This window comes from Pongo abelii, chromosome 10 (assembly GCF_028885655.2).
Source record: "Pongo abelii isolate AG06213 chromosome 10, NHGRI_mPonAbe1-v2.0_pri, whole genome shotgun sequence".
NCBI classification, from domain to species: Eukaryota; Metazoa; Chordata; class Mammalia; order Primates; family Hominidae; genus Pongo; species Pongo abelii.
Window position 1 is genome coordinate 33,614,347 of NC_071995.2, and position 14,800 is coordinate 33,629,146.

At 38.9% G+C, this 14,800-nt stretch overlaps 1 protein-coding gene across 5 annotated transcripts in view; it reads left to right on the top strand.

Annotated features, from left to right (window-relative positions):
- FGD4 (FYVE, RhoGEF and PH domain containing 4) overlaps nucleotides 1-14,800 on the top strand; it is a 242,504-nt gene that overhangs the window by 82,026 nt on the left and 145,678 nt on the right. For 2 of the 5 annotated variants that reach the window (XM_063711597.1, XM_063711598.1), the window contains exon 2: nucleotides 2,149-2,275. The exons of 1 other annotated variant lie outside the window; for it this stretch is intronic. Coding sequence is in view for 1 of the 4 variants with exons in the window: in XM_054526468.1 (XP_054382443.1) it covers nucleotides 4,761-4,770 (10 nt within the window). In the remaining 3 variants the exon portion in view is untranslated. Of the gene's footprint in view, nucleotides 1-2,148; nucleotides 2,276-2,295; nucleotides 2,369-4,589; nucleotides 4,771-14,800 lie in introns of those variants that run through there. 2 more of the 5 variants (XM_024256240.3, XM_054526468.1) reach the window with 2 other exon arrangements.

Genomic DNA, 14,800 nt, shown 5'->3' on the forward strand with positions numbered 1-14,800 from the left:
TCCTAGCTACTCGGGAGGCTAGGGCAGGAGAGTTGCTTGAACCCAGGAGCTGGAGGTTGCAGTGAGCCGAGATCTTGCCATTGTACTCCAGCCTGGGTGACAGAGTGAGACTCTGTCTCAAAAACAACAACAACAACAACAAAAAAAAATCAGGCCAGGCATGGTGGCTTCCGCCTATAATCCTAGCATTTCAGGAGGCCGAAGTGGGCAGATCACTTGAGGTCAGGAGTTCGAGACCAGCCTGGCCAACATGGTGAAACCCTGTCTCTACTAAAAATATATAAATTAGCTGGGTGTGGTGGCATGCATCTGCAGTCCTAACTACTCGGGAGGCTGAGGTGGGAGGATCTCTTGAACCTGGGAGGCAGAGGTTGCAGTGAGCCAAGATTGTGCCACCATACTCCAGCCTGGGTGACAGAGCAAGACTGTCTCAAAAAAAAAAAAAAAAAAAAAAAAAATCTAAGTTAATTGAAATAAAAGTTAATTTCAGTTCCTTGATCACATGAACCCATGTTTCAAGTGCTCATGTGGCCACCTTATTATATAGCACAATTATAGAACATTTTCATTATTGCATAAAGTTCAATTGGGCAGTCTGCTTTAAATAAAACCCTCTACAGTAGTGCCAGTTGTCACGTCTTGGTACCTACACATTTCTTAGAGAACAGTCTCAAATTTATAAATCAAAATACTTGTCTATACCAGTAAAATTAAATAGAATGAATAAATTTAACAAGCATTTTTTTTAAAAAGTGCCATGACTTTCAAGGCCACATTCTATATTTTAATAAACAAAGGAAATGAAATATTTGCTTCATGTTTGAAATAGGAGTAAGGTGTTTTTCCTTATCTGCCAAAGCAGTTGCTGTCTTTTTCCGTAATCACAATATAGCATATTTAGGAGATGGGCAAAACAGAGACAGATGGGTAGGGAAAAGAGAAATTCTGGCATGAAAAGTATTTTGAATATCCTATACTTCTTGTTTTCTGTTTCTTAGTGACCAGCTTACCAATGGTAGCTTACCATTGCAGAGGAAGTGTGGTTTAGCAACCAGACCTTAAACCAAAATTCTATTTCTGGCTCAAAGTGACCTTGAGGAAGTTACAAATATGTTCTTCTCATTTGTACAGCGAATAAGCAAATTAAGATAAAAGCGACTATTGCTGAGCAGACTGTAGGACTGCAAGATATGTTACTCTAAAATGATCCCACTATTCCAGATTATATATAAAATGATTTGCTTACAAGTAGATTAAATACAGAGTTTCCAGGAATTTAGTTATGCAAAGAATCACATGAGGTAGAAGGAGGAACTTTACCAGGCATAAAAAATTTTAAGTTTTGAGTTTGGGGGGAAAATACAAGAAAACGAAGACATAGGGTAAAAATTTTTATTTCATCCCAGGTTAATAATTTTCACAAACTTTGGGAGGATAAGCAGACATTCTGCACTTTAGAAATCACATCTTGAAGTTAAATAGTTCAGGATTTGCATTCCAGACCTGCCATTTACTATCTGGAAAGTTACTTTCTCAGTTATAGATGATGTATAGATGTTCTCAGTTTCAACACCTATTAATGACTTTTTGTTGAGGTTGTTATGAGGAGAGCACGTAGCAAGTTAAGTATACAGCTATAATTACTGATAATCTTAATTTTATCAAGATACAGAATATAATGGTGATGTTAGGAAAATATAAATAGCTTAGTGTATTCTCCTTTTATGAAGCTTTATTTTTAGCCACATGATTTTTTTGTGTGTGTGTGTGGGTAGGATACTAATTTTAGCTTGTAACAAATTGGTTAAAATTGCAGTTCCTATAGCCATTCTGAAATTCAAGTGTGTGTGAGTCAATTGATCAGGATCACTTGATTTAAAGCCAGTAGGGATAAATCTGTATTTTGTAAAATCTACAAGGCAGAGAATCTGTGCAGAGAACTCAGAAAAATAGCACAATCACACATCTATGAGTGCAATTTTATTTCAGTGTAATCCCTGCAACATTTTTCTACGGCTAGATCCATATAATCTCTGAATGAATAGTGAAAGGTTTAGTTGATTGTAAAGATATATAAAAATCTACAGTGTACAATGTCAAATCATCAGAAAATACTCCATATAACTTTTCTTTTTCTTTGTCCTCCAGACTGCCAAAACATTGAAAAAAGAGGTCAAGAACAAAGGCCAGCATACTCATGAGGATCCTTCTGGCCCTGGTTCACAGTAGCAGTGCAGGACAGTTCCAGTTTTAGCCCATAACTCATTGGCATATGGTCAGTTTGAAGTTTCCTGCAGTACTTTTCTGAGCTAGAGAGAGGGAACCAAAAATGCTGACATCCTCATTTGACATCTTCACTCCAGCCTGTGTAAGTGCCAGCACTTCCTGTGTAAAACCTATCCTGGCTGTAGAGGACACCCCCAGCCCTCAGCTGACCTGGATGAGGATGATGGCTGGAATTGGTGAGGTTTGGAAAGCATTAGCCCTCAGATGGACACCACCACAGTATATGAACATACTGTGTCTTATTGCTATACCTTTCACTTCATAAAGATCAGCTTTTAAAGTTTATGAAAATAACATTCATTGACAGCAAGTGATTGTTGGAGGTAGGTTACTAGCTCTCAAAATCACCACTGCATTACAGTATTATACTAGATGATGGATGTGTTCAAGAAAGAGTTAATTATTTGGATGTATAATGCCCTGGAAATTACAACAAAAAAATCCGTTGGAAGCTCTGAAGTGTGCATATCTTGTCTCCCTCGTATAGTATGGCTTTATCTTAACTGCCTTGTCAGTCTTAGCCTCAATTTTCTTATCCATGCAATGGGAGGATTTCTAAATGTCTTAAGACTTTGTGATGTTAGTGTGTATTTCTCCAAGTAGTTTTCTTCATGCTTCCACTTGTTGGTTCATAAGCTACATCAGGTGTCTGTTTTACTATACCCATCAAAATTTCCTCACGTACTCTCAAAGTGCTTTAAGGTAATACACAATTTTTAGTTTGTTATTCCATATAACATAGAAACATAATAATTTTAAGAAGTGATGTTACAAAGTTGAGCTGAGTCTAGGTATTATGGTTTGATTCTGACTACAACATCTAACTATCACATGAAAAGGGACATTTGTGTTATTATGTAAATGTTGAGTTTACATCGTGATTAATGTTTAGGTGTTTTAAAACATCTGTTATATGACAGATTTACTAAAATACCCCTTTTTAGGCTGGGCGCAGTCACTCATGCCTGTAATCCCAGCATTTTTGGAGGCCGAGGCAGGTGGATTACCTGAGGTCAGGAGTTCAAGACCAGCCTGGCCAACATAGTGAAACCCCACCTCTACTAAAAATACAAAAATTAGCTGGGCGTGCTGGCGGGCACCTGTAATCCGAGCTACTTGGGAGGCTGAGGCAGGAGAATAGCTTGAACCTGGGAGGTAGAGGTTGCAGTGAGCCGAGATCACACCACTGGACTCCAGCCAGGATGACAGAGGGATACTCTGTCTCAAAAAATAAAAATAAATAAATAAAAAATCCCGTCTTATTTTTTAAGAAATGGCGCCTCACTCTGTCGCCCAGACCGAGGTACGGTGGTATGATCGTAGCTCACTATGTAATGTCAACCTTCTGGGCTCAAGTGATCCTCCTGCCTCAGCCTGTTGAGTAGCTGGGATGACAGGCACATGCTGTAACACCCAGCTAATTTTTAAAGTTTATTTTTGTAGAGATGGGGTCTCACCATGTTGCCTACGTTGGTCTCTAATTTCTGGCCTCAAACATAAAACATTCATTTAATCCATAATTTTAATTTATAGGCATAACAAGGATGAGAAATTTGCCTATCAATCAGTGCCTTCCTCTTTTAAAAACCTGACTTGTTTTTATATAGAAATTACTTGGGATTGCTAGGTAACCCGCATAACCATTCCTGGAAAAAAATGGAAGGCCCTTTTTTGCTTTTGGAAATATGGAGAGCTTATACACAGTTTCACTATTCAGCATTGCTTGCACTATTTCTTATAATTTTCTGATGTCTGTCAAAAAGAATCCTCAGATCTGTTAAGACCAATTTTTTTTTTTTTTTTTGAGACAGAGTCTTGCTCTGTTGCCCAGGCTGGAGTGCAGTGGCGGGATCTCGGCTCACTGCAAGCTCCGCCTCCCAGTTCAAGCTATTCTCTTGCCTCAGCCTCCCGAGCAGCTGGGACTGCAGGCGCCCGCCACCACGCCCGGCTAATTTTTTTTTGTATTTTCAGTAGAGACGGGGTTTCACCGTGTTAGCCAGGATGGTCTCAATCTCCTGACCTCATGATCCACTCGCCTTGGCCTCCCAAAGTGCTGGGATTACAAGTGTGAGCCACTGCGCCTGGCCAAGACCTATTTTTAAAGGGAAGTTTGTTATAAGCCTAAATGCCATAAATGTAATAAAGTCGCGTGTATTTGGCATCATACTTCCTAGTCCACCCCCGGTATTCTAGAGCTCTCTCAGTACATTTTGAAACACCTTCGTGGAATTTTGAAATGTATTGCTTGCGTAGTTCCTTGAGCCTGCATCACTGCTAGAAGACTTATGAAACAAAACTCTGTACTTCCCATTAGTTAGTTCTTTATCATGTTGAACACTAGATGTGTATGTGTCTAGTGTCTAAATACAGAATGCCTATAGTTTCTACCAACAAATTATGGATCCAAATCCTTGCTCCAGAAGCAGGAAATAGGTTAATCAGAAGATTGCTGGATGTTATGAAGGGAATCTTTTATGGGGGGCTGTGAGTATTGTTTTGCAATTGCCATTTCTGAAATATCTCAGGTTAAAACATTTGGATTTTTTCACTATACAAAGTATAAAATAGATGAGGTCATTAGTATTTCTCTTTGTTTACTGTTAAGTGATAATAATTCGTACCATGATGAAAAAATTATTGTGGATTTTCTTTAGAGTAGTTCAGTGCTGTGGTTTTAGCACAAAGGTGTGCTTTTTCTTATCTTCATGATCCAGGAACGGTTACTTGAGGGAATGGCATTTCTCCCTGTGAGTTCGTAGCACAGAGTGTTTCCTGAGAGCAGTGGAAGTGACTAAGTGCAACCACTGTTGACCCTTGTCATCTCAGTCTTTTTTATTATAACCTCTTTCCTTCTACTTTTTTCACTTGTCTTCTTTCTATTTCTAATATTTAAGATTTATGCTTTAGCCACTTTCTTAAAACTTATTTGTGCACCTAATATTTTCTTGGTCATCAATTATTTGGGGATAAAAATTCCCCCTACTTCTAAAACATTAGCAAGGTACATTGGCAATTCTCAGGTTTAAGGATTTCTTGAAATATCTTATCTGATTTATTGGGATCTGAAGTATAGTTGACTTGACTAGATACTTCTATCATTGTAGCTTAAGTGATCTTGTAGTCTTTTATATTTAACTGAAAAATCATTTTAGGTTGATGTTTTTGTTCGGAGAAACATTTTAAATTTTAAACCAATATTTTTGTTGAGTAGGAAGGGAAAAAAAATAAACATCCAAGTATAAGCTACTGTAACATTTTGAGGTGTTTTTCCTCTTTGTAGCTATTGTTTTGTGAAACTGAGGCTATACTGTGTATGGATTTTTAATTAGACTTCTCCCTCTAACCCCCACCATGTATCATTAAATTATTTCAGGCTACTAAAAATTCTCAGGAAACATCCATTTCAGTTGCTCTACACTATTCTGTTACAGGGTAGTACCTTAATTAACACATCCACTATTATTAGATATTTAAAATTTTTCTAAATTCTGTTTTATAGATAACCATGAGAAGAACATGAATTTGTAAGACTGTCTTGCAAGGTGCCTTTGGTGGGGTGGGTCTCGTAGTTGTGTTCTTGATTTTAAGATATCAATAATAGCTTGACCTTACATTTGTAAGCACAGACTTTGAATTAGAATTTTAAACAAATGTGTTGGGCATATCTTTGTTTAAACTTATGAATATTACCCTTTTTACACTTTTACTTCTATGTGACAAGTAGCGATGTGCTTGCCATTTTAAAATTTATATTATTATTGTTATTATTATTATCATTTTTTAAGAGACAGAGTCTCACTCTGTTGTCCAAGCTGGAGTATAGTGGCGTGATCTCGGCTCACTGCAACCTCTGCCTCCTGGATTTCAGTGATTGTCATGCCTCAGCCTCCCAAGAATTACAGGTGCATGTCACCATACCTGGCTAATTTTTGTATTTTTAGTAGAGACGAGGTTTTGCCATGTTGGCCAGGCTGGTCTTGAACTCCAGACCTCAAGTGATCCACCTGCCTCGGCCTCCCAAAATGCTGGGATTACAGGCATGAGCCACCATGCCCAGCCAATTTATATTATTTTATTTATAGAAACAAGATTTTCTCACTATGTTGCCCAGGTTGGACTTCAACTCCTGGGCTCAAGCAGTCCTCCCGCCTCAGTCTCCCGATAGCTGGGACTGTGGGCAAGTACCACCACACCCGCCTTAGCCATTTTAAAAATGTGGATTCCGTTGCTTTTTTCAGAGAGACAAAGTGGAATGGAAGCCATAGAACTTATTCAGATATCTGGACCATTGAGAAAACTAATAGAGGACTTCAACTAAGGCAGGTTCTTCTATGTTCCAAGTCTTATATGAATGAAAACTAGATCCATGCATAGGAGATAAATCAAGCATGGGCTGTGAAAATGTTGGTAACTGGAAAAACACAAATTCACAAAGCTTTTGGCTAGTTTTTCTTTGTTTTATTAGGTTATCAATGGCCTGAGATTTTCCCAAATAATTCAGCCACAGGAAAAAAAAAAAAAAAGAGAGAGAGAGAGAAAAAAAGCTTTTTGTTTTTTAACATTGTGACATTGTAAAAAGTTTCTGTGTCACAGACTTGCACCAAGATGGTGTACTGACCTTTCTTGTGGAATGAATAGAACTGAGTTTAGAGTACATTGAGTTACTTATAAATTCTTAAGTGTGCCTTCTATTTAAAACTTACAGTCATAAAGATAATAATAGAAGAGAAATAGCTAGGGTAATATGATTATATGGTCAGAATTTGGAAGTTTGAAGACTTATCTTCCAGTAATTTTAGATTAGAAAATTTGTGGGATTTTTTTTTTTTAATTTGACTTCAAGATCTCAGGGGATTTCTTTTTTTATTTACCCATTATTTGTGTTCTCCTTGTTAGCTTAGATGGTGTGATATAGGCAACAACCTGATTTTTTTGTTTAAAAATACATTATCTGATTTTTATTAAATCCCAGATATATGTTAATATTAAAAAATAAGTTGGCTGGGCACGGTGGCTCACGCCTGTAATCCTAGCACTTTAGGAGGCCAAGGTGGGCAGATCATGAGGTCAGGAGTTCGAGACCAGCCTGGCCAACATGGTGAAACCCCGTCTCTACTAAAAATACAAAAATTAGCTGGGCGTGGTGGTGCATGCCTGTAGTCCCAGCTACTCGGGAGGCTGAGGCAGGAGAATTGCTTGAACCTGGGAGGTGGAGGTTGCAGTGAGCCGAGATTGCACCGTTGCACTTCCGCCTGGGTGACAGGGCGAGACTCTGTCTCAAAAAAGTAAAAGTGAGATTTCTTACAGAACCTATATTTTATTCTCTATGATAAGTAGTGAATATATTTATTTGTAAGACTAAAAGTAGACTCAGAATTAGTCTGAAAACCACAGTAGTACTAGGTTTTTTTACACCTGTATTTGCCTTCATTTTCTTTTCTTTTCTTTTTTTGTATTTCATGCATCTCAGCCTGTCATATGCTTCTCTTCAGTGCGTGCCTGTAGTGCACATAAGTCTTCTAAGGATCAACTTTGTAGCTGAACCAACTGGACTCCTGTCCAGGAGTTTATACCCTTCTTGGCATCTCTCCTGCCCATTTGTTTAATCTTTCCAACTCATTTGATCCTCTGGTATTAGAGCTGACAGCTGCAGTTGCATATGGAGTTCATAAAGTAGCTGAATAATAAAATGTCATGACCCAGTTCTTGTATAGTTTCACTGATGACTAAATCGGCAACTCTTTTAATATTGAAGTGGGAATGATCAAGCTGTGTACTTTTCTTTGGAAGTTCACGTATATTCAATAAGTACTTTTACCTCCTATGACTTTCCATAGCAGAAATGCTACAGACTTATTTGGCAGGTCAGGTGGAACATTATCTTGATTTTATAATTATCTTGATTTTACAAGTGGAAAGTTTATGTATAAAAGGGGTTGATGATTGATTCTGAGTGATACTGTATCTGCAAACTCCTTGTATAATAGATGCTTATTGAGCACCTATTAGTCACGGTGGTTTGTGTTATATACACATTATTCCTGATCCTGAGAAGAATCTTGTAAGATAGGTGATATGACCCTATTTTTCGTGTGGAGAAAGTAAGCTCAATGATGTTATTTTATTTATATATAAAAAAAATCAAGACTTTGGCCTATTAAAAACTTTTGTCTTGTTGAGTTGTCTGAGTTCTTCATATATTCTGTATTGTCAGAATCATGAGCTAAACATGTTTTTCTCCTGTAAGGCTTTCTTTTTTATACTTGGTACCCTTTGAACAGTGATGTCTAGTTTCAGTCTTTTCCTTTACAGTTAGGTCTCTGTATCCTATTTAAAAAACTTTGCCTACCTGAAGGTCATAAAGATATTTTCCTATAGTATTTCCAGAAGCTTTACTATTTTACCTTTCACATTTAGGTCTATGATTCATCTTGAATTGATCTGCATGTATGATGAGAAGTAGGAGTGAAGATTCTTTTTTTGTGCCATTTGGAGTGACTATCCTTTGCCCACTATATTTTAGTGGCAACTTTGTAATCTCTACAGTTTGACTAAAAATTCTGACATTTGACATTTCCAGAATCTAAACTATCTCAGATGCTTTTTGTAGTTTTTCTTAAATTGTCTCAAGCATGGACTGTGTTTTCTATTTTATCTCAGCATAGTGAGATAAAATAGAAAATATATATTGTAGGAAAAGAGATTTTTATCAGTCTTTTTTTTTCTTGAGACAGTCTTGCTCTGTTACCCAGGCTGGAGTGCAGTGCTTGGATCTCGGCTCACTGCAACCTCCACCTCCCAGGTTCAACCTCCACCTCCCAGGTTCAAGGCTGCCTCAGCCTCCCAAGTAGCTGGGACTGCAGGTGCCTGCCACCATGCCAGGCTAATTTTTGTATTTTTAGCAAAGACAGGGTTTCACCATATTGGCCAGGCTGGTCTCGAACTCCTGACCTCGTGATCCACTCACCTCGGCCTCCCAAAGTGCTGGGGTTACAGGTGTGAGCCACCGTGCCTGGACTTATCAGTCTTTTTTAATGGGATGGCAGCAGCTGGGATGTATATATTCCTGCAGGGAAGGAAAAGGAAATAGCTTCACATTGCTGGATGGGAGCAGTATGTGTGTTGTTTCTGGGTATAATCTTCCTAGCTGCACTTTTCCCATAAATTTCTTTCTAGTAAAAATCATGAAAGTTTGGATTATAGTTCCTCTCACAGGATTGAAAGCAAGTGTCAGAGGAGTCATCCATTCAAAACACAGTTCTTCAACTGCAGTATCCGATGTGTTTTGTATGTGCGCTAGGCTGTCTTTTCAGTCAGTCTACATACAGTTCACCAGAGTGGAGACCTTTTGCCCCACCTGATTTGTTTTGTTTTACTCACTCTTTTCAATGACCAATTTGGTTTTTAAGTAAGCACTGAGGTAAAGACTTCCATGAAAGACTTTTGGTTTTGGCCAGTACGAAAAGTAATGGATGTTGGAATACCTTCTGCCAGTTTAAAAAAACAAACAAAAAAAAACTATAAAATTGGAAAGGTATATAAGCATTATAGGAATATATTAGAAACAAATTATGAAGATGTAAGCTTCCCCCTTAAGGAAACAATTAAACTCTAAGTAGAGAGAGAAAAGTTAAATAGCCCTACATGTACTAAAGAAAATGAATTTGCAATTTAAGATCTTCTAGTAAATAATGCTGTGGTGCTCCCAGCCCAGGAACCACACTTTGAGAATCATTGTCTTAGGCTTCTGAGGTCTACAAGCCTCCTTTAATTATCTGTGTGTGGTATAACATTCTTGGTAAATGTTAATTGAATAGAATTGATTGTATGACATGGTACCAGGTACAGAAAGTCCCTTCCCTTGAAACACCTAATACTTTTTTTTAACCTTTTTTCCTTGGTAAGGAACTTTTGTCGTTCTCTCTAATGCATCTCAGAAAATGTATATTCCTGCTGATATGGGAAAGGGTTTCATTTCTTATGTTTGTGAAACTGTATCTGAATAAGAATGCCTCAGGGTTTCCTTGGCACATATACGTCATATACATCATTATAGCACATCATGAACATTGTGGGCTATAATGTTCCTAGGTATGCTACTTTAACTGAAAATCTTAAATCCTGTTTTATAAGTTAAACCAAAAGTAACACTGATCCTCTTTCTAGCAATGGCAATTTGTTATTTTGCTCTGGGGGCAGTGGAAGGGTAGACTGGATTACGTCTCTGCGTGCCTTTGCCTTTTCCCTGGCATTATAGTTCCTTCAAATACTGTGTTGTCCATTTTTAAAAGAAAAGAACCAAATTTTAGCATCCTAATTGCTTGTTAACATTCATGAGTTTTATCCAGCATGAATCAGTATTCAGCTGATGGTTGAAAATTTTCTAAAGTGAACAGCATTTTGGAGACTATTAAAAGCCTTTTTAGAAAGTCAGATAGTGACTGTGGACAATGAATTAGCTTAACCTGCAGGAGGAAACTGTACATCAGCTGAGAGATCTTCTTTGAATCAGGTGGCAAGCCTTCTTGGGCAGAGTGTTTATTTAAAGAAACTTGAATGTATTGACATTTATTGGGCTGTTACAGAAATTAGGTTCATAAATAGTGCCAACCTCTATGAAATAAAAATTAATTAAGTGGCTTAATTATACATCAAAGTCCCCTTTTAACCCCAACTACCTGACATGATTGAGAAAATATGAAGCAGACTCTTCTGTCGAAATCATTTCATAAAATTTGTTACAGAGCACAATATTCAGAAAAACCCTAATTCTGATATGTGTCACACAGTAACTTTCAGAAATGCACCAAAATGCTGATTGTGTTTATGTCTACATAGTGGTTTTATAGTGGATTTTAATTTCTTCTTTATATCAAAACAATTGATGTTAGTTGCAATTCGTATTTTAAGTATACTTACAAATATGTTCAACAGAGTGTGTATTTGAAATTGCCAGTTTATTATAAAAGTGTTAAAGCAGGATGTACAATATGCTGCTTTATGAACATAATATATTTGTGATATATTCATGTGTAGAGGTATATGAATGTATACCAAAATGATAGGAAAAAATATCATCAGGAGTCATCTCTAGATGATAGGAAATAAGCTACTTTGGTTATATTTTTGGTTATTTCTCTTATTTTTTTTTGTATAAAACCTTAATTCCTAGTTCATAAAGTTTTTTAAAAAGCAATCTCAGCAAGCATGGGAATCAGTATTTCTTCTAGCTTTAGCAAAGGTGAAAAGCTGGTGCTGCCCCCACCTCAGACAGCCTTGCTTTCCAGGAACAGACAATGAAGGTGGAACAGACTCTAAGAGAATGTAGTTGGATGCTTATGGACTGGGCAGCTATTATGGACACCCAGGCCTGCTGACTCTATTTCAGTTTTCAAGGTGAAAACTCTGGTCTGAGCTCATCGCGTAGGGTTGGGATTTAGATGACTGCCAGATTTAGGTCACGAGACGTCTGGGTCACAGGCAGGAAGGTGGAAATCTAGCGTCAAAGTCACTGGGCAGTCACCGTCCAGCTACCTGGCAATATAGCAGAGAAATAGGGAGATATGGAAAAAAGAGTTTTTGTTTTGTTTTCTTTTCTTTAGTTTTTTTAAATGTTTCACCTGATTTCCAGTTTTGCTAAGAATGGACTTCTCTTTCAAGTTTCTTCAGAAAGCATGGAGAAAGTCAGTGACCTAGTGACCTCTGCAGGGTCCTCATTGTTTCCCAGGCTGTCACGCCACACCACTTTCCTTTGAGCCCTACTCTGTTGTCCTGGAGAAGGTGTGGTAATCTGATGAGCCAGGGTCGTTAGTCCTGAGACACAGACTTACTGCCTGGCAGCTCATCAGGACTAGAAAGCATACTTGCTGCTTGACCTGCTTCAGACACTTGCCACCCACCTCCACTCCATTAGCTCAGATGTGTCAGTGACCCAGGTGCACGGTTACTTCCTGAATAACCAACAGTGGTGTAGCCCAGGCTTAGCATTATCTTCATGCCTAGCCGTTTTTTATTTGTTCTTTCAGCAAAGATTTAATGAGCGCCTACTGCATGCCAGACACTGGAGATTTCTTGGTAAACAAGACAAAGCCCCCTGTCCTTATGGATTTTACCTTTTAGGGTAGGAGCCAGAAATTAAAGTGAGTGAAAAAGAAACACTCAATATAATGTTGGGCAGTGATACCTTAAACAACAAACAAGGCATTGGAATAGATAGAAAGTGACAGAGGTAGGAATAGTACTCCTATTTTCGTTAGGGTGGTGGGGAAGGAAACACTCACCTGAGGAAGTGATGTTCAGCAGATTTGAATGAAGTGCACTGTAGAAACAAGAGGAAGATCTGGATGAAAATGTCTTCGGTAGAGGGAACTGCAAATGTAAAGGGTCTGGGGCAGGAATGAGCTTTGGTAGTCAGACTTCGTCAGGGAAGTGTTTTCTAAGAGTTGATCTAGCTATGTTGCCCAGGCTGGAGTGCAGTGGTGCGATCATTGCTGCTTCAGATTCCTGTGCTCAAGCAATCCTCCTGCCTCAACCTTGTGAGTAGCTAGGACTGCAGGTGTGTGCCACCACACCCAGCTAACTTTTTTATTTTATTTTATTTTATTTTATTTTTGTAGAGATGAGATGTTGCTGTGTTGTCCAGTCTAGTCTTGAACTCCTGGGCTCGCATTCCTCACTCCTAGACCTCCCAGAGGTGCTGGGATTTCACAAAGAAGTGTTACAATACCTACACAGCTGTTCAGTGGACCAGTTTATGAGGGATGGTGAGGTCTTTTACCCACCTCCAGCCATATAATCAGTAAAATATTATTTAGTTTGCTTTCTTATTTACAGAGATTAAGAGCTTCTAGCCATTCAGTGGGATTACATGTCTGAACTGATAACTTTATATTTTAACAGTGAATTGCTATGCAGTAATATCTAAACACGTTTACTGGTGATACCTGTTTTTATGAACATCTGTTCAGTGAACATTTATTGATCTTACCTGATTGATTGGATGTGATGGAGGAGACAGCAGGACACAGAGTTGCTTAAGTGTTCAGAGTCCTAGAGAATCAGGAGAGTTGGTTGTGAGAAGGCCAGGGAGGAAAAGTCAAGAAAGAGGGCGCGGTTGGCACCTAAGAGGGCCCAGGATGCAAGAACTGAACCCGACCTATGGGTTTGGAGCTGAGATGTCACAGCTGGCCTTACTGGGAGCAGTGCCAGTTGAGTGCTTGGTCTGACAGATGTGGCTGAGGAGTGACTAAGAGGTGAGAAGTGACTAGACCTCCCACCCTTTTGAGAAGCATGAAAGAGCAAGAAAGGAATGAGCATAGACAGCTTGACAGTAATGTGAATGGAGCCAAGACGTTTTTTTGTAAGAGGCTTCTGTGTTCTTGTTTTTATGACAGGAAGTCAATTGTGTGTCATTCTGTCTTCACAGAATAAACAGTTGCCCCCACCCCCCATTTTTAAACATGTTTAATGCTTCTTACAGCTGCATAGTTTTCCAGATATTCAAAGAGGTTTCACCTGCATGATCTCATTGATCTTCCTGAGGGGATGGTACCAAATATTATGCCTGTTTATTTCTTAGATGAAGGCCTCGAAGCTCAGAGATTGTAGCTTAGAAATCACCCTGCTAACAAGTTGTTTTGTCACATACTCTACCTAGCCCAGAGTTCGTGAACCTGTATTCACAGCATTAACTAACCATGATTTGCACCGTATTTAACTGGTTATGCTTTGGTTATCTTAGAAAAGAACCCAGGGCGTTTATGAGATAAAACTTGCAGGGCAGATTGCTTTTCAGGGCTGGGCACAGTGGCTCACGCCTGTAATCCCAGCACTTTGGGAGGCTGATGCGGGCAGATCACGAGGTCAGGAGATCGAGACCATCCTGGCTAACACAGCGAAAACCATCTCTACTAAAAAATACAGAAAATTAGCCAGGTGTGGTGGTGAGCACCTGTAGTCCCAGCTACTTGGGAGGCTGAGGCAGGAGAATGGTGTGAGCCCGGGAGGCAGAGCTTGCAGTGAGCTGAGATCGCACCACTGCACAACAGCCTGGGCCACAGAGCGACACTCCGTTTCAAAAAAAAAAAAAGAAGCTTTTCAGAATCCCCTCCACTACCTCCTTCCATATCCTCCTGCACACACACATTGATCTCACCTGCCTTGCGTATCACTGCTGCATATCTGTGTGCGTGCATGTGTGCACACATGCTCTGCCTACCGTGCATGCACAGCCTTGCTGCACACAAAACCTCAAATTCAGTTACCTTCAAATGTCATAATTAGATACACCTCAGTCCTAGTCTCAAGGGACCCTTGCCCACAAACCTGGGCCACCCTCTCTTTTTAATACTTTATTCTTTCTGGGGTTTGGGCTTGGGGTAGAAAAGTAAAGTTAGGATTGATTTTAAAAGATCAGATGAGAGGTCATAAATAAATCCCTGGTATCAACAATAAACATTCAACTGATCATTACATTTTTGCTGAATTTGCTTTCTCTCTTCAAAAATGCAACCCT